Source organism: Crocuta crocuta, unplaced genomic scaffold (genome assembly GCF_008692635.1).
Source record: "Crocuta crocuta isolate KB4526 unplaced genomic scaffold, BGI_CrCroc_1.0 scaffold102, whole genome shotgun sequence".
Lineage (NCBI taxonomy): Eukaryota > Metazoa > Chordata > Mammalia > Carnivora > Hyaenidae > Crocuta > Crocuta crocuta.
The window spans coordinates 10,216,190-10,234,022 of NW_027530019.1; the positions used below are offsets into that span (position 1 = coordinate 10,216,190).

General features: G+C 41.8%; 1 protein-coding gene, 1 long non-coding RNA gene and 1 other non-coding gene across 4 annotated transcripts in view; 2 read left to right on the forward strand and 1 right to left on the reverse strand.

Annotated features, from left to right (window-relative positions):
* Nucleotides 1–17,833, reverse strand: part of TUBGCP4 (tubulin gamma complex component 4) — a 36,174-nt gene that overhangs the window by 3,629 nt on the left and 14,712 nt on the right. The window contains exons 7-15 of one of the 2 annotated variants that reach the window (XM_077764570.1): nt 15,540–15,741; nt 12,492–12,657; nt 12,126–12,250; nt 7,184–7,234; nt 6,664–6,769; nt 4,643–4,750; nt 4,060–4,198; nt 846–1,023; nt 178–312 (exon numbers count right to left, since the gene is read on the reverse strand). In XM_077764570.1, coding sequence (XP_077620696.1) covers nt 178–312; nt 846–1,023; nt 4,060–4,198; nt 4,643–4,750; nt 6,664–6,769; nt 7,184–7,234; nt 12,126–12,250; nt 12,492–12,657; nt 15,540–15,741 — 1,210 coding nt within the window. Of the gene's footprint in view, nt 1–177; nt 313–845; nt 1,024–4,059; nt 4,202–4,642; nt 4,751–6,663; nt 6,770–7,183; nt 7,235–12,125; nt 12,251–12,491; nt 12,658–15,539; nt 15,742–17,833 lie in introns of both variants that reach the window. The other variant, XM_077764569.1, reaches the window with a different exon arrangement.
* On the forward strand, nt 4,774–17,644 carry LOC144231915 (uncharacterized). Its single transcript, XR_013335237.1, has 3 exons — nt 4,774–4,861; nt 6,474–6,593; nt 17,574–17,644. It is a non-coding gene; the product is annotated as an uncharacterized LOC144231915 (long non-coding RNA).
* LOC144231998 (U6 spliceosomal RNA) lies at nt 8,401–8,505 on the forward strand. Its single transcript, XR_013335280.1, has one exon. It is a non-coding gene; the product is annotated as a U6 spliceosomal RNA (small nuclear RNA).

Here is a 17,833-nt window from a genome sequence, read left to right on the forward strand (position 1 = left end):
TCAAAGATGTTTAAGCTCCCTTTTAAAATTCCCTTTTAGTTTTGCTTTAACTTGTTAAAAAGGCTTAAAAATGGAGATTGAACAAGTGCTTAATGATAGCTGCGTATCCTAGCAACTCAGGATCTGTGGGAACAGTCAGGCTAGAAGCAGTCTGAGGAAAAGAACAGCCCTACTTACAGGTTTCAACAAGATAAAGGATTGAGCCAGCAAGTTGCTAAGGAAGTGGTCGTGAGCCAATCGGATACTTTCAAAGTCACGGGTAGAGTTGATTTGATGTAGCAGCTGTGAGAACTGAGACTCCAGCACATCTACCTGATGGACAGTTAAACACAAATACTTTCAGTACTTTGCATGTTCTCAGCACTCGGGATGTAAAGATGCCCGACGGTCTGAACTTGAAATTCTTTGCCCCCACTCCTTTCTTCTATTCAAGCCACTTTAAAACTGACAGAAACCCCCTGATGTTGCTTGGCCTTGTAGAACGTTATCTGCCTAATGCCTCATAACCTCTAAAGTTCTGGCAGATTCCTCCCGCCACATCCCCTCCAATGGCTGATTTTAGTTAAGTTCTTCTAGACGTTGTAGTGCACTATAGAAAGGTCAAGTCTACACAAGTTAAATCCTGCATTGATGGTAAGAACCCTAAATTCCTCATTCTTCATTTATTCCCACTTTCCTTTAAAATGCTGCAAAGAATCCCTCCCAACCCCACGACAAAACCTATGAATTGTTTCAAACCCCAGCATTTCATCCAATGCAGGATGGCAGTCCCTCTTCTGGAACTGCCGTCAACCTCCCAGGCTTCCGTTCACACCCCTTCCTTCTCTTCATCCCTCGTTACAGACCTGGAGATAGTACTGCAGATTGTCCACCAAGAATGCCATGTGGTTTCTCAGGCGCCACTTGACCGCGTCAGTCTGGTTGGACTTGAGGTGCTTGCGCTGCATCTGGAGGGCCCAGCAGTGCTGCAGCTCAGCCTGCACCCGGCGCACGCTCAGGAGGTACTTGAAGACAACATTGTACCTGCGGCAGACACATCCGTCCGGCTGTTCCAGAGGGGCCTGGACTCCCCACCTCACCTGCGCCACACACCCCAGGGCTTTGGGCCTGCCGCCCCTCCCCCCTCCCCCACAGGGCAGGAAGGAAATGAGAATGGCTAGAGATGGGGATGAACTAATTGTGCTTTAATTGCTATGGTGGACATTACAGAGCTATCAAAGTGAATGCACTTCAGCTCTACAACTCAAGAGTACTCGCAGCAATGTGATTTTGAATAAAAAAAAATAAATCCCAGATAACATACACTTTTTAAAATGTTTATTTTTGAGAGAGGGGAGAGGGCAGAGAGACAGAATCCTAAGCAGGCTCTGCTTAACACTGTTAACATGGAGCCCATTGTGAGGCTCAAACCTATGAACTGTGAGAAAACGACCAGAGCTGAAATCAAGAGTTGGATGCTTAACTGACTGAGCCACCCAGGCGCCCCTGATATATTTTTTTATAATGCTTAAAACAACCAACTAGAAAAAAACCATACTTTTAGGGAATATATATAAATGTTATAGAACTAAATATAAAAAGGAGAGAAAATGTGAATGAAGGAGAGTGGTCACCTTGGGCTCAGGAAGCCAAGGGAGCGAGACTGGGAACCACCACAGGCAGAAGGACGTTACTATCTGTGTTCCAGTTTTGGTACTGGGAAGCGATTTTATGGTTATGTGTAAAAAGGAAGGTCTTACAGGGACCAATAATAATGTGTTAGGAAACAAGGATTTTGGTTAACCTGACTCTCTGTCCCAAAAAAGAGAGAATATAATAGAAGGCTCCCTAACTGAGCTCTAACTCCTGCCTCGTGGCAAGCTCAGGGGCCAGTTGCCTAATGCTGAGCCTTGCACAAGAAGACACATGCAAAGAAAGGCAGATTCCTAGTGGAATCGGATAAATTTACTTGTTTGTAGGCAGGCTTGCAGAAACCAATCTGATTTGGTTTTTAAAATCATCTATTTCTGGGACACCTGGGCGGCTCAGTCAGTTAAGCTTCTGCCTTCAGCTCTGGTCATGATCTCATGGTTCACGAGTTCGAGCCCCACCCTCTGTGCTTACAGCTTGGGGCCTGGAGCCTGATTCAGGTTCTGTGTCTCCCTCACTCTTTGCTCCTCCATTGCTCATGCTCTGTCTGTCTGTCTCTCTCTCTCTCAAAAATAAACACTTAAAATCATCTATTTCTAATGGAACAACATAGTAAAAATAGTATACCTTGTTTGGATTCTGATTTGAACAAATCCAAACATAAAAAGGCATTTGTTAAAAAAAAAAAAAAAAAAAAGACATTTGTAGATAACTGTCAAAATTTCAGTGTGGACCAGGTATCAGATAAGGACTTATTGTTAATTTTACTGGGTGTGATAACTGCATTGTAGTTACATTCAAAACATGCCTTTTCTGAATTGCAAAGTGATGGAGTGAAATGATGTGTCTGGGATTTGTTTTATAAAGCTTCTAGCAAAAAATAAACAAACAAATAGCATAATGTTGGTGGTTACTGAAGCTGGATAAGGTATACATGAGATTATAGTCCATACTTTTGTATATATTTGGAAATTTTCATAAAAGGTTTTTAAAAAATACATCTGAGATTGATTTCTTCAAGGGTGTTCAGAGCCTGATACGTCAGGAAGGCAATGTACTGCTGGCCTGTGGGACATTGGGAGCTGTGGAGACTCTTTGGATAAGGTCCATGTGGCTTCCGTAGGTGCGCTGTGGGCTCTGAACCTGCCACAGAATCTCCCTCAACCGGCCTTGTCTTTGACAGCTCATGCCTGGTCTCTCATACTGCAAGCCTCTCTGCCCCAAAAAGTAGAGAGGGTTGTGAACAGGAGCAGAGAGATGAAGAGAGTCCCTTTTGTTCATTTATTTCCTTTTCTCCATTCATCTAGCCTGAGGGCAATAGCCTCCATCCTCCAACCAGGGCAGGGGCCAGTGCCCTAACCTGTAATAGGATTTGAGAAATTCCTAAAATGCTGTGGGGGTGGATGTCACAGGCCACCACAAGCCAAGCATGCTTCTCCCACCTCCCCCTAGAGTTCTCTATCCTTGGCTTGGGGACATGAGGTCCTGGACAGAGCTGAGCAACAGCACGTGGCAAGCTCTCATGATACATAACAGCTGATCTAAGAGTCTTTCACAACCCTGGTCCCGCTCCTTTATTCCACCCCCAGCTTAGCTGTCTCCACTGCTTCTCCCTGTGGGCATGGAGGTGGTTCCAGTGCATGGCAAACACTTGGGCTTGGAAAGTCTTCCCAAGAAGATCAACAAAATATTACACAAGTTAGGAAAGTTGCTAGTCTGATGGAATTAACAGGCCAGATTCTCCATGTGGTGCCCAAGATTGCATCTTCCAAGAAGCACAAACTGGAAGCCTGTAAACTGCTTATCTTGCAACTTAAAAAAACAACAGCAGGGGCACCCAGGTGGCTCAGTAGGTTAAGCGTCCGATTCTTGATTTCCACTCAGGTCATGATCTCAGGGCTCCTGAGTTAGAGCCCCCAATCTGGGCTCTACACTGACAGTGAGGAGCCTGCTTGGGATTCTCTCTTTCCTCTCTCTGTTCCTTCCCCTATCTCCTCTCCCCCCCTCCACACATTGTGTGTGCGGTCTCTCAAAATAAATAAATAAACTTTAAAGAATAAAAAATTTTTAAAAAGCAGGGCAACCTGGTTCAGTCAGTAGAGTATGCAACTCTTGATCTCAGGGTTTTAGGTTCAAGCCCCATGTTGGCTATAGAGATTACCTAAAAAACAAAATCTGAAAAACAAACACCACCACCACCACACTGATGGTTTGAAGGGTTTGACCCTCTCATACATCCTGCGCCCGCCATTCCCTATCGTCTTCTGTCCAGTCCACGAAGACATCTGAGTTTGTAACCCCCGATTTACAGACTGCTTACAACCACCAGCTGGGTGGTTATCTTGCTCCCACCAATCCTATTCCTGTTCATTTTTACCCTTGGAAGTAAGGTAGGTAATATTTGCCCATGAGAAATTCAGAAATACTCACTTTTCCAGAACAGCAGGAGTGAAGAGAATGTGCAGCGGCCACTGCACTTTGTAGGAGAGGCCTAGGGCTGCCCAGCCTGACGCAGGGGCTTCCCGGGGAGAAGTTTCCCGAGAAGGCCCTTCTCTTGCCTGAGCAGCATCTGCTAAGAAGCAAAAAGACAGCTGTGCTAACCTAGAACCAGAGCTTCTGCAAGGTGAGTCACATTCATGAAGTGAGTGGTCACTTGAGCCTGCAGGGTCAGAAGCATAAAGGGACAAAAAGGGACTTGCAGAAGGCAAGGAAATTCTATGGGAGATTCTCTAGGAGGTCTTCTAGATTCTTTTTTCATCCTTAAAATCTGGTGGCCAGAAATAAAGAGAGCATTCTGGCAGAAGGACGAAAACAAAACAAAAAGAAAACCATGGCCTGAGCATCCCACTTAGCCTCCCTGGACTTCCCTTTTCTCCCGTATGAAACAGGGCACTGGACAAGGTGACTTCTAAGGTTCAAAATGATACGGCTTCCGTGGAGGTGGACGGAAGCAGAGATGGGAGAACAGACGATGACCAGTAAGAGCAGAAAGATCCAAGAAGGAGCAGCAAACCTTTATGGTCCTTTCCATGATACTCAATCGTCAAGTGCAACAGAGGGAGAAGGTTGTCATCATCCAACAATACCTTATGTGCAGACTGCTGGAAGGCCACGTTCACATCTGCAAGAGAGCACATGCGCTGACGAGAACACTAGGCTACGTGACAGACCTGGATGCCACCGACTTTCCTCCAGCCTGCTAGACACTAACAGCAGGATGCGGTGGAGACAGGTTGGTTTAGCCTAACTAGCATGCATTCCTCCTGCTGCTAACACCACCCGATTTTCCCTAGAGACTCACCCCTCCCAGTATTATCTGTGTAGTTCAGTGGGGTTGACAAACCTGATCCTAGGCATAAGCAGGTGACCCAGGCATGATCAAATGGAACGGAATTCTCTACCTTGTTACACTATTTTGTTCAGGGATGTGAACATGACTCAAGCCAGGCCAACGCAGAGGTTCTATTCAGACTGAAAAAGATTTTTTTTTTTTTTTGAGATAAACAAGGCCTTAGCAGGACGTGAGCTTAGCTGGAGGCCGTCTTGCCACCATACGGAGCAGGCCTGAGAAAAAAGGCAGAGGTGAAAGATGGATTGACACCAAGTCCTGACGTCATCGAGAAAGCCACTGGATCAGACTTTGCCTAAAGCCATCATACTCCGACCTCAGTTATGAGAATAAAGTTTTCTTCTCCTTTGCGGGAGTTTGAATTGGGTTTTCTGATATCTGAGATGAAAAAAGTCTGATGTGGGTAGAGTGGACATCTCATTTTATAGAGTTAGAAAAATGGTAACCATGTTGGTTTTCCATTTTCTTTTTTTGATTCTGATCCTTACCCAACTCTCCCATGTAGTCTGAATGGGAATGGTGAGCATTCCCATTAGTCCAGGCTGAACACTTCACTGAAGGAGGCATATCTTAATGTCTGCCATCTTTTTTAAAAAAAAATTGTTTTTAATGTTTATTATTTGAGAGAAAGAGACAGAGTGTGAGTAGAGGAGGGGCAGAAAGAGAGGGAGACACAGAATTGGAAGCAGGCTCCAGGGTTCAAGCTGTTAGCAGAGCCCAATACAGGGCTTGAACTCTGAGATCATGACCTGAACTGAAGTCAGCCACTAAACCAACTAAGCCATCCAGGTGCCCCATTAATGTCTGCCATCTCTGCTGCAGAGGTATGTATATAACCTGGACTGGGCTTATCAAAACCCTTTCCTGGAGGGGCATCTGGGTGGCTCAGTCGGTTAAGCCTCTGACTTCGGCTCAGGTCATGATCTCTTGTTCATGGGTTTGAGCCTTGCGCCAGGCTCTCTGCCGACAGCTCAGAGCCTGGAGCCTGCTTTGGAATTCTGTCTCCCTCTCTTTCTGCCCCCTCCCCTGCTCTCCCTCGGTCTCTCTCTCAAAAGTAAATAAACATTAAAACAAAACAAAAAAAAGACCCTTTCCTGGAATCTTTTCATTTGCTCCAGAGAGACTGGATCTGGCTCCTCCACTAGACACTGTGAGGTAGTTCCTGGGAACTGTTGCCATGTTTCCAAATGGGACTGGAAGGCCATCAAAGAGCATGAAAGAGGTGCAGACAACTATGTTAAAGAGAATTCTAACCATATTCATGTCCCTAGTTTCAGTTGTTCTGAGGCTGAGCTATATTCCTATCTCACTGGAGTTATAGATACAGTAGCAAATAAATTCCTCTTTTCTACTTGGGTTAGTTCAGTTTCAATTTAAGTTCCATCATTCACAACCTAAAGATTTCTAACACAAGTGGCATTAAGTCCCAGTATGTCCCATAAGGAAGGTAGGACTATAATCTGATAAAATACCTGATTTGCACCCACTCTTCCAGGAAGGGTCAAGAGGCTACTCCCAATGACCTGCGTGTCCAGCCCACCTGAAGGGCCTTCCATCTTGGGAAACATGGCTCCGTAACTCATCAGGCCGCTCTTATGTGGAACAGACTAACCAGGTCAGTAGCAGTCAAGAGAAACCCTACAACTGCAATAAAGTGGTCATTCTCAGGCCCACAGGCCAATTACCATGTTCAGTTACTGCAGTGGGTGGTGTTTTTAACATGTGTTGAGCTGTGTCAATGAAGGCCTGGAACAGTTCTCCACGTCCCAGAAGGTAAAAATCTTTAATGATCTGTGGAAAGAATTCCAATTTATAATTCAGTAATGCAGCATGGCCAGGAGCTCCTCACTAGCCCAATTACACAGAAAGTTTCCAATCTCATAGTGTGAGCCCAGCCCAAAAAAGATACAGGCTTTTGGCATTTCAAAGGGACATACTTAGCAACCGCTCAAGGCAGGGCAATGGGTGGGTCTTTGGTATCATTTATCCAGTGACAACACAATACTGTGCCAGAAGAAAGTAAACACCAAACCTTTGTACTCCAGACATTTGTAACATTAGGTAGAGTTTGTGTCCTTGGATGAGGACCTGTGAGGCCACTCAGCAAGTCTGGGTACAGGTCACTGCTGCTCTCAAGACAGCCTAGAGAATAAGTCACTGCCCACCAGCATCATTTCAAGAGTTTAAAGGCAGCTAAGCTATTACCTTCAGCTGACCCAGTAAATCTGACTCTTCCACCATCAGCTTCCAGAGATGCTGTGGAAAAAAAATACAATAGGGGTAAAATTTCATTCCAGTGAAAACTTCTACAAAGAATGATTTTGTACAGGGGTGCCTAGGTGACTCAGTTGGTTAAGTGTTTGACTCTTGATTTCGGCTCAGGTCATGATCTCAGGTTTGTGGGTTTGAGCCCTGACTTGGGATTCTCTCTCTCCGTCTCTGCCCCTCCCCCACTCATCTGCGCACACTCTTAAAATAAATAAATGTTTAAAAAAAGGAATAAACTATTGATACATGCAACATGGATTAATCTCAAAATAATCATGAGAAAAGCAGCCTGACCCACCTCTTCCCCCAAAAGAGTATGTATTGTTTGACTCCATTGTTATAAATTCTAGAAAATGCAAACTGATCTATGGTGACAGAAAGTAGTTCAGTGGCTGCTTGGGGGCCAGGAGGGTAAAAAGTGTTGAAAATAAAGGATGGAAGAAGATACAGGTAAGTAATGAAAGTTGGGTAATGAACTTAAGTAATAAAATAGAATTTAAGTAAAAAAAAAAAAAAAGTATATATATTTGGGGTGCCCAGGTGGCTCAGTCAGTCGGGGGTCTGACTTCAGCTTAGGTCATGATCTCGCGGTCTGTAGGTTTGAGTCCCATGTCAGGCGCTGTCTTGACAGCTCGGAGCCTGGAGCCTGCTTTGGATTCTGTGTCTCCCTCTCTCTCTGCCCCTCCCCAGCTTGTGCTTTGTCGGTCTTGCTCTCAAAAAGAAATAAAACATTAAAAAAATATATATTTATATATACATATTTAAGGGGTGCCTGGCTGGCTCAGTCAGTTAAGCTCCTAATTCTTGATTTCAGCTTAGGTCTTGATATCTCAGGGTCATGCATGNCATACACATAAAAGGAAAAACAATAAATAAATATATATTCATTAGAAATAGGCACACACCTAACACAATGCCTGGAAATGAGGCATTAGAACATGCATAGAACTCTAGACTCACAGACTATACACTTGCTGAGCACATGCAGAATTAAAAACTAAAAATAAAAATGGGCCCTACATCAATCCATAAAGGAAGCCTCATTCAACTCCAAAGGACTGATCTATAGACATATGTTTTCCAACTATACTGCAATAAAAATCAAAGCTGAATAAATAGCTGGGGTTAAAAAGAAAATCAGAAATTATTTAAGAGTGCTTCCTTCAGCAGCACATACACTAAAGCTGGAATGACAGGGAAGATTAGCAAGGTCCCTGTGCAAGGATGACATGCAAATTCATGAAGCATTCCATATTTTTCTCAAAATAAACTTAAAAAAATCATTTAGAACAGGATGATAATGGATACACTCATGCAGAAAAACTTGTGAGACACAGTCAAAGCAATATGGAAAGCTTTATGTAATAGATTTCCTAGGATATAGGGGTTACAAATAGAAAATCAAGTTTTCAACCCTGGAAATTGGTAGTGAGTAACAGAAAACTAAAAAAAAAAAAAAAAGAAAAGAAAAAATTAAAAACAGGTATCAATGAGATAGAGGAAAAAAGAAGGTAATAAAAACAAAAGCTGGTTCTTTGAAAAGATTAGCAGGACTCAACAGTAAAAGATTAAAAGAAAATACAAAGCAAAACATATAGTTACGGACAGAGTTTCTAAAAACTTAAATGGAGATGAAATGGGTCTTTCTAGAAAAGTAGAAAATACCAAAATTGGTATGAGAAATCATGATCCTGAACAGATTAACATAGATTTAAATTCATTCAATTGGTAAAGATTTCCCCTTGTTAAACAACTAGCTTAGATAAGTTTTCAGGTAAGTTCAATGAAACGTTCAGTAACAACTCCTGTCTTATATTAATTGTTCTAGAAAACAGAAAACAGTGATAGAGACCTTGCTCATTTCCTGAGGTTTCTACATTCTTTATTCCATAACCACATGAGAACAAAACAGGGAAAGTCTAATTTCACTAGTAAACGTAGATGCAAAAATTCCAAGTGCTGTATTGGCTAACCGAATCCTACAGTGTATTAAAAAAAATAAAATGTTCAAGTACACTTTATCTCAGGAAGATTCAACATCTGAAAATGTAATCCAGAATTTACCATATGAGTAGACTAAAGGAAAAAAGGACTCTGAGCAAGAAACTGTACCATAGTTGACCTAGAAAATGCAGTTGATAAAATTCATCATCTGTTTAGGAATAAAACTCATAGCAAATTAAGAAGAAGAAACTTATGTGACAAAGGCCTTCAGCAAACATTAGAGTAAGAGAAACTGAAGGTTCAAGACCTTTAAGAGCCAACATATGGAAAATGCTCATCATTGCCTCTACCAGCATTGCCTGCACAATTTATATCAACTGTCACTTGAGCTGTTTAATGTAGTATTAGAAATCCAAGAGTGTAAGAAAAAAAAAAACAAAATCAAAAGTCTAAAATTGGAAGTAAATCTTACTTGCAAATGATACCATCATGACTTAGAAAAATCAATAAACTATGAGAACTAAAAAAACCACTTTAAGTGGTTAGGCAGATGATCAATGCACAAAAATTAATACTGCTCCTTCTCTACATAAAAACAGTAGCTAACTAAAAAATTAACCAACTATTACATATCTAGGAATTAATTTAAAAATCTTTTCACTCAAATACTAAAACAACATACAGAAAAGTACACAAATCAGAAGTTTACAGCTTGGAGAATTTTCACCAACTGAACACACCTCTGTAAGTGGCACCCCAAAAGCCCTATTCCTGCCCTTTCTATTGACCAAAGGTCAAATATGATCCTGACATCTAACAACAGATTAGTTCTGTACTTGAACATTTCTATTAAACTTTATATTAACTGTTTTTGAACTTTATATAAATAAATTCATATAGTATAATATACTTTTGAAAAAAATCAAAAAGGAGGGAGAGAGAAAACAAAAAGGGGATGAGTATGATATGTATTTGTAAGACACTCCTCGCTTTTTCCTTCTAAAAAGGAAACTATTTTCATTACTATAAGTTGTTATCAGTGTTAAGATAATACCTCTCAAAAAAGCCTATTAGCCACAATTCTAAAAGACTTCAAAGAGTCTCAACTTCAGTTCTTCATCTGTAATTTTTTTACAAACTGGAAATGTAATTTCTAGCAATATCTGCATTTCAGAATTTCACAAGAAAAAAACGTTTTTGAAATCTTGTATTATTCATTAAGATTTTACTTTCCTTCACAAATTAATTCCAGAGTTATCACAAGAATAATAAGAGAACAGAAATAGATTTCATAAAAGAAAACGTCCCTTAGACTAGAGCGGTCTTGGCTACAGACGGAGGAGGAGCAGCATCTTGACATTACAAAGGGACAAGAGCATGTAGATCTTTAGTTGCCCACAAAGAATCAAATGAAGTGACTGATACCTTAAGATCTAATATTCCGTCTACATCACAGCTCTGTCTCCCATGCCAAGAATTTTTGAGACAGAGACTGGAAAAGGAAATCACATTCATGAATGATTACTATGTTTCCAATGTGAGGATATCTGATGCTAAACTTCTTAGCAGTTCTAGATACCGCAGCCAGCGCACCAGGTACACTTCAAAATCGCCTGCAGTGGTTTGTTGGTTGGTTGTCTAGTTGGATGGTATAAATGCAAGTAACTACTCGCTCCCTCTTGATGTAGATCTACATGTCAGCATCTCTGGAGGTGAAGATTTGATACAAATGCACGTTTTAAGATTTTCCGAAGCAATTCTATGCACAGGCAAACTTGAAAACCACTAATAATAGCAAACAAAACATTTGCCTGACAAAGATCTCATTTTACCTTATCACACACCTGGGAGGCAAATTTTATTTTAAGCCACAGGACAGATGCCCATTTGAAAAATCACTGGTCACAATTTAAGCTGGTGGATGAAGCACAGTTCACTTAAGAACAACGAAGTAGGGTTGCCTGGGTGGCTCAGTTGGTTCAGCAGTCAATTTCAGCTCAGGTCATGATCTCGCAGTCTGTGAGGTCTAACCCCATGTTGGGCTCATTGCTGATAGCTCACAGCCTGGAGTCTGCTTCAGATTCTGTGTCTCCCTCTCTCCCTGCCCCTCCCACACTCGTGCTCTGCCTCTCTCACTCACAAACATTTAAAAAAAAAAAAAAAAAGAACACTGAATAGGAGTCACAAGACCTGTTTGTGATGTCACCTTTGTTACTAACTGTGCAACGCTAGACAAGTTAGCTTTCTATTTCACTCATTTATAAAAAATGGAAAAATAATGCTTATTCTACATTCCTCATAAGATTATTATATCCATAAATGAAAGACTTAGCAGTAAAGCCATCTTAAATATAAGTGAGATGCTAAATTTACCCAGAATCAGTTGATTCCTTACAGTTACTGCCAACTATACTGACAGATTCCAAATGCTAATGGTCTGAATTTGAAAGTGAGCCCTCCCTTTATTCAAGTAAGTAGCTAACTAGCCAACTCCTGTCAGGTGTGAAAAGACTAAAGAAGTTCTGCCTCTATTATTAAAAACTTCTTGGGGCACTCAGGTGGCTCAGTTGCTTAAGCATCTGACTTCAACTCAGGTCATGATCTGTTTATGAGTCTGACCTTCATCTGACTTCAACTCAGGTCATGATCTGTTTATGAGTCTGACCTTCACGTCGGGCTCTGTGAAGAGCCTGGGGCCTGGTTCGGATTCTGTGTCTCCCTCTCTCTCTGCCCCTCCCTTCCTTGTGCTGTCTCTCTCTCAAAAATAAACAAACATTATTAAAAAAACAATGAAAACTTCTTGCCCTTCAACTCTTGAAAACAATTCCCTCCAAGCTGAGTTCTAAACACATCAAGAAGCAACGGAAGTCAGGTACTCAGTTTCTGGAGAACTAATCTGTTTTCTCCCTAAGCAAATATACTGTGAAATACAAACCTCGGCCACGGTACTACGGATACGATCCACCACCTGCTCAAAGTCCACCAGGCTAAAGAGTGGCTGCTGCTTGAGACGATGCAGTTCTGCAGCAAAAGTGTCCTCCTGGTTCTTCAAAATGGATCCTGCAAAATAGGGAAGGTGCTTTAAAGGAAGGCAGAGAGCAGAGAGACAGGCAAGGATTTCCAATCCCAGTCATGTGACTCCTTCACCCGCTTCTCATGTAAGCCTGTCATGGTGTGCTGCCAATTCTGTATGTAAACTTTAGCAGCCATTCACTCTGACCAGGCATTTTTTGGGGCCTTCTTTGGGTGAAATGAGAAAGGGCCTTTGAAGACAGGGTACATAGGGCAAGGAGAGTTTTACCTTTCCTAGTCAGGTTTACATTCTGATTCTCAAACATCTGGACAGATTCTCCAACAAACAGGATTTTTTCAGCAACCCTCACTGGAATGTAGGATGGCAAGATCTCCACTCGTAGGGAAAACTGTTTTAGAGACGGTGCCAGCATGTTCTCTTCCTCTATCAGGCGCTACTCCAGGACAGAATCCGTAGCAGACATGATGTATGAAGAGGGGAAAGCAAGAAAACATCACTAACTCTCCCAGCCCATGATTTATATTTTCTAGAAGGACTTTAAATCTGAAGTCTGAATGCCTAAATAACCAGTCGAAAGATGTCCACACATCTCCATTTTCAGATAGAAGGAGAGCAAGGTGGAAATCATAAAGGTTTTTTTTGTTTGTTTTAAATTTAATGTTTTATTTATTTCTAGGAGAGAGAGAGAGAGAGAGACAGCGTGAGCAGGGGAGGGTCAGACAGAGAGGGAGCCAGTCACAGACTCCGAAACAGGCTCCAGGCTCTGAGCTGGCAGTCAGCACAGAGCCCGACGCGGGGCTCGAACCCATGAACCGCGAGATCATGACCTAAGCGAAAGTCAGACGCTTAACCGACTAAGCCACCCAGGCGCCCTTAAAGGTCGTTTTTAACATTAGGACTTTAGTCCTCACTCTGCCTTTACTATGTAAAACCCTGTGCAGTAAGTAGTTCAGGAATTCTGTTTCCCTACCTGTAGCATGGAATCTTTATTTCTTCCAGGTCTAGAGGTCTGTGACTTTATTGTCTTGTACATATGCTTGCTCTACCCAGCTCTTTTTTTTTAATTTTTAAATATTTATTTATCTTTGACAGAACAGGGCAGGTGGAGAGGCAGAGAGAGAGGAAGACACAGAATCCGAAGCAGGCTCCAGCCTCTGAGCTGTCAGCACAAAGCCCAACATGGGGCTCGAACCCACAAACTGTGAGATCAGACGTTTAAAGGACTGAGCTACCCAGGCGCCCTCAGCTCTTTACTAATACGTAACCCCAGTGATTTAGCCAAGCAGTTCTCCAACTGTGGCTCGTGGTTCAGCAGTATCAGCCATACTTGCAAACTTGTTAGAAATGCAAATTTTCAAGCCCCTCCACAGATCTAGGAAAGTTTGGGGGATGAGGCCTAGACATCAATCAGTGTTTTAATAAACTCTCCAGCTGACTCTGATACACAAAGACTTGCTTTGGATTTGATCCTCATCCTCCACCTCGCAGCAGGAACTCTGGGCTCCACAATCCTGACCTTGAGCTCTGCTGTTCGCCCTATCTGGTTGGTGTTCCAGTGCCGGTGGTCCTCGAGGGATTGCCCAGACCCTTTTCCTCTTGTTCTCCTCACTCTCCTTAGACAATCTCATCTTCTTCGGTCACTGAATTCATCATTATAACAGCTGTTTTTAATCTTTTTACATCCTAGGACTGACTCTACATTATAAAAGCTATGGACCTTCCAGATAATTATAGAAACATACATTTCACAGAAACTCCTGAAGCCACCCGTGAGCCCCAGGTTAAAAACACTTCCTGCAAGTACCTCAAACTCAACATGTCCAATATTCAATCCATCCTCTTCCCTCAGTATCTGCCATACACATTTCTTATCATCTCTGCCTGCCTAGCTACTGAAGGCAGAAACTTAGGTGTCATTCTTGACTCTTCTTCTGGACTCCTCTCCAATCACTAAAGCCTACCCATTCCACCTGCTAAATCTCTCTCAATCCTCTCTATTCTTTTCCATATTTGCTGTTACTACCCTTGGTTTAGGCCACTATTATTTTTCACCTAAGTGTCCCCAGCATTCTTCTAACTGACCTACCTGCTGCTAGTCTTGATTTTTTTTTAATGTTTATTTATTTATTCTGAGAGAGCGAGCGAGCATGAGCAGGGGAGGGACAGAGAGAGAGGGAAAGAGAGAATTCCAAGCAGACTCTGCACTGTCAGAGCAGACCCTGATGTAAGACTTGATTTCATGAACCAGGAGATCATGACCTGAGCCGAGATCAAGGGTCGACCGCTTAATGGTCTGAGCCACCCAGGTGACCCTTGATTTTTTAAAAAATAATTTCCCCACAAAGTGTCCAGAGTCATCTATTGTAAAGTCTGACTGTTAACCTCTTGCCTAAAATTCTTCAACGGCTCCCAGCTCTTCTGAGGTTCAAGTCCAAATCCCTTCCCACTGATTACAAGGGCTTACGTGATCTTACCTCAACATGGTCATCGATTACCACTTCCTCCCTCCCCTCCACTGTCTCTAGTACTTTGTAGTTCAGCCTTTATTTGACCATTTCAATTGAATTACTACAGGTTCCTCAAATAAGCCAGGTCTTTCATGGTCTCTACTTTTTATACATCCTTCCCTCTGCCTGGAACATTTCTTAACCTCTCCTCCCAAACTCTTTGAAATTTAGACATCCATTCCACTGAAAAGCCTTCTCTAGCTACTCTAAGTTCTGAGAACACCCATACCTGCTCTTTGCAAAGCACTTCATACACTGTAATTCACTGTTTATTTTTCTGGGTCTTCCACTAAATAATAAGCTCCTTAAGCACAGGGTCTGCTACCTTTTATTCATCTACTCAGTTAAACACCCAGTAACTCTCCTAGAACAGTGCCTGGCCTGTAACAGGCATTCAATAAAACGCTGTAGCAGGATAAATGGATGAATAAATAGATTGGTGGATGAATAAAGACAATATAAGACTTCTGGGACTCTACTAGAAATTCCAAGCTGCACTTAAAAGCTATAGGGTAACTACACGACTACCTAAAAGACTCACTAACCTCATAAATGCATATACAAGGGGACAAGGGGAAACAAAGGAATCTCATAAATATTTTTTCTATTCTGTAGTCTCACATTAAGTTAGGTATGAAGAATGCAGCTAAGATAAAGCCAAGTTCAAGTGTTTATATCTAAAGGATCTGTGAAAGGTGCTTCGACTCGGAGGAGCTGGGGACAGGGGCAGAAATCACTGAACGGTCATCTAGCTGTCTACTCCTCGGGCTCCTGGTAGGGTACACCAGGCTCCTTGCTGCGTTCTCACCAAGTCCTGGAGTTCTCTCAGCTGTTTTCCGGTCAGCCCCCCGATGCCCAGATCCTCCTCGTCCTCTTCCGGTGGGGCAGCGACATTGCCGGAGGACGGACCCTGTTTGATAAAAAACTCTTCGTGCTGGTCCAGGAGGAGTCCATGCAGCATCCAGGCTGAGAGCTGCTTATACATGACCCCATGACACACGGCCAGGATCCTGAGTGGAGAGTAAAGGAGGGGCCTGAGAGAAGCAGACGCTAAAGCGCACATCTGCACAGAGAACGTGCTCTGAACTGCAACAGAACAGAGGTCGGATGACTCAGAACGGAAATGCCCAATTAGGCTAAAAATAATTGTGCTATTTTACCTTAAATGTTTGTGGATGACATAAACGATTAAATTTCCACACCTGTAGTCTACATGCTGAAGTCTGAACGTTCAGTAAATATTCTGCTGGGTTTTTAGAAGAGGCACATTTTCTTTCCTCCTTTTGTATAAAGGAGTTTCAAAACAGGATTTTTGTTAAAATTAAATGTGCCTATAAGCATCTTTCTGGCTAACATAGTTTTGTTTTATTTTTGTTGGAGTCACATAGGGAGAGTAGATGCACTATGTGAGAGGCAGGTATACCTGAAGAAGTGTAATCCTATAAAATGCAGAAAGGTTGCTGGAGAAAGGGATATTCCCATGGTCTCAAAGGATCATTCCCCAGATAACATCTTAGTTACAAAGAGGAAAATGTGCCTCTATTTTTTAAATTTAAATCTCTATTTTTGAGAGAGAGAAAGAGTGTGAGCAAGAGCATGCAAACAGGGGAGGGACAGAGACAGAAAGAGGGAGACAGAGAATCCAAAGCAGGCTCTGTGCCATCAGCAGAGGGCCTGATGCCGGGCTAGAACTCATGAGCCACGAGATCATGACCTGAGCTGAAGTTGGATGCTTAACTGAGCCACCCAAGCTCCCCGAAAACGTGCCTCTAAACTGGTCAGGACTCTTAAAATGTCAATGTCATCAAAGATTTAAAAGGCAAAGAAGGGCACTGTTCCAAATGAAAGAGGACTAAAGAGAGGTGACTGCCAAAAGCCACATGAGAGGACAGACTGCATCTGAGAGTACAAAACAGAACAATGATAAAAGACTTTTGGGGGACAACTGGAGACATTTGGATTTATTTTTGGAAAATATATTGTTGAATTAACCTTAACTTTTGGGGGTATGATAGGACATTGAGGTTATATAAGAGAATTTAAATTGTATAAGCCTTTTTTCTAAAGAGATACAAGCTGAAGTATTTATAAGTTAAGCATTGTATCTGCTTTCAAATGATTTAGCAAAAAAATGTGGTGTGCATGGGTGTGTGTATGTTTATATATATTTACATATATATGTATTTCATAGTTCATACAGGGGGAAAGAGAAAAATCAAATGTGGCCAAATGTTAACAGCTGGTGAAATACGGTATTTATTATACTGTTCTTTCAAATTTCTGTAGATCTGAAAATTTTCAAAATAACTTGGGGAGAAAAGAAACTATAAGAGCTTGAATCTGCTATTTATAATGAGCTAATTGAATGGAATCTATCACAAAAAAAATCAAATCAGGGTGAGGGGTGCATGGCTGGCTCAGACGGTTAAGCTTCTGACTTTGGCTCAGGTTATGATCTTGTAGTTCGTGGGTTCGAGTCTTACACTGGACTCTGTGCTGAAAGTTCAGAGCCTGGAGCCTGCTTCAGATTCTGTGTCTCCCTCTTTCTCTGCCCCTCCCCTGCTCACACTTGTCTCTTTCCCACTCTCAAATACAAATAAACATTAAGAAAATAGTTTAAAAAATCAAATTGGAGGCCATTTACATTTTGCACATTTGAGTTTTTGGTCTATAAAATTTGGTCCTGCAAATATATAACATGCACTTAATCACAGGATCTATGTAAGATTTTATATTCCATGCAAAAAAACTATGTATATTTATAGAGAAACTGTAGACAATATACAGCAAAAGTTAAATTGGGTATCTCAAAGATTAGAAAATCTATTTCTTCTCTTTGCAGGTCTGGATTTTCTACAATCAAAATGCAATTCTTCTATTAGGAAAAAAAAGGCCCAATAATAGAGAATTAAGTCCCTGAAGCATGTTCTGGCAAGTTTTCTTTTGGAGGTTTCGACAATATTTATATTTACAGTATTTTTCATTTTAATTTTACCTTCATAGAACACCAAGTGAATATACCTTTATTTAGCTTTCTGCTGCTGCTGGTAATTTCCTAATGTCCTGATATAACAGACAACATTGCAGTGAATGTTTCTGCAT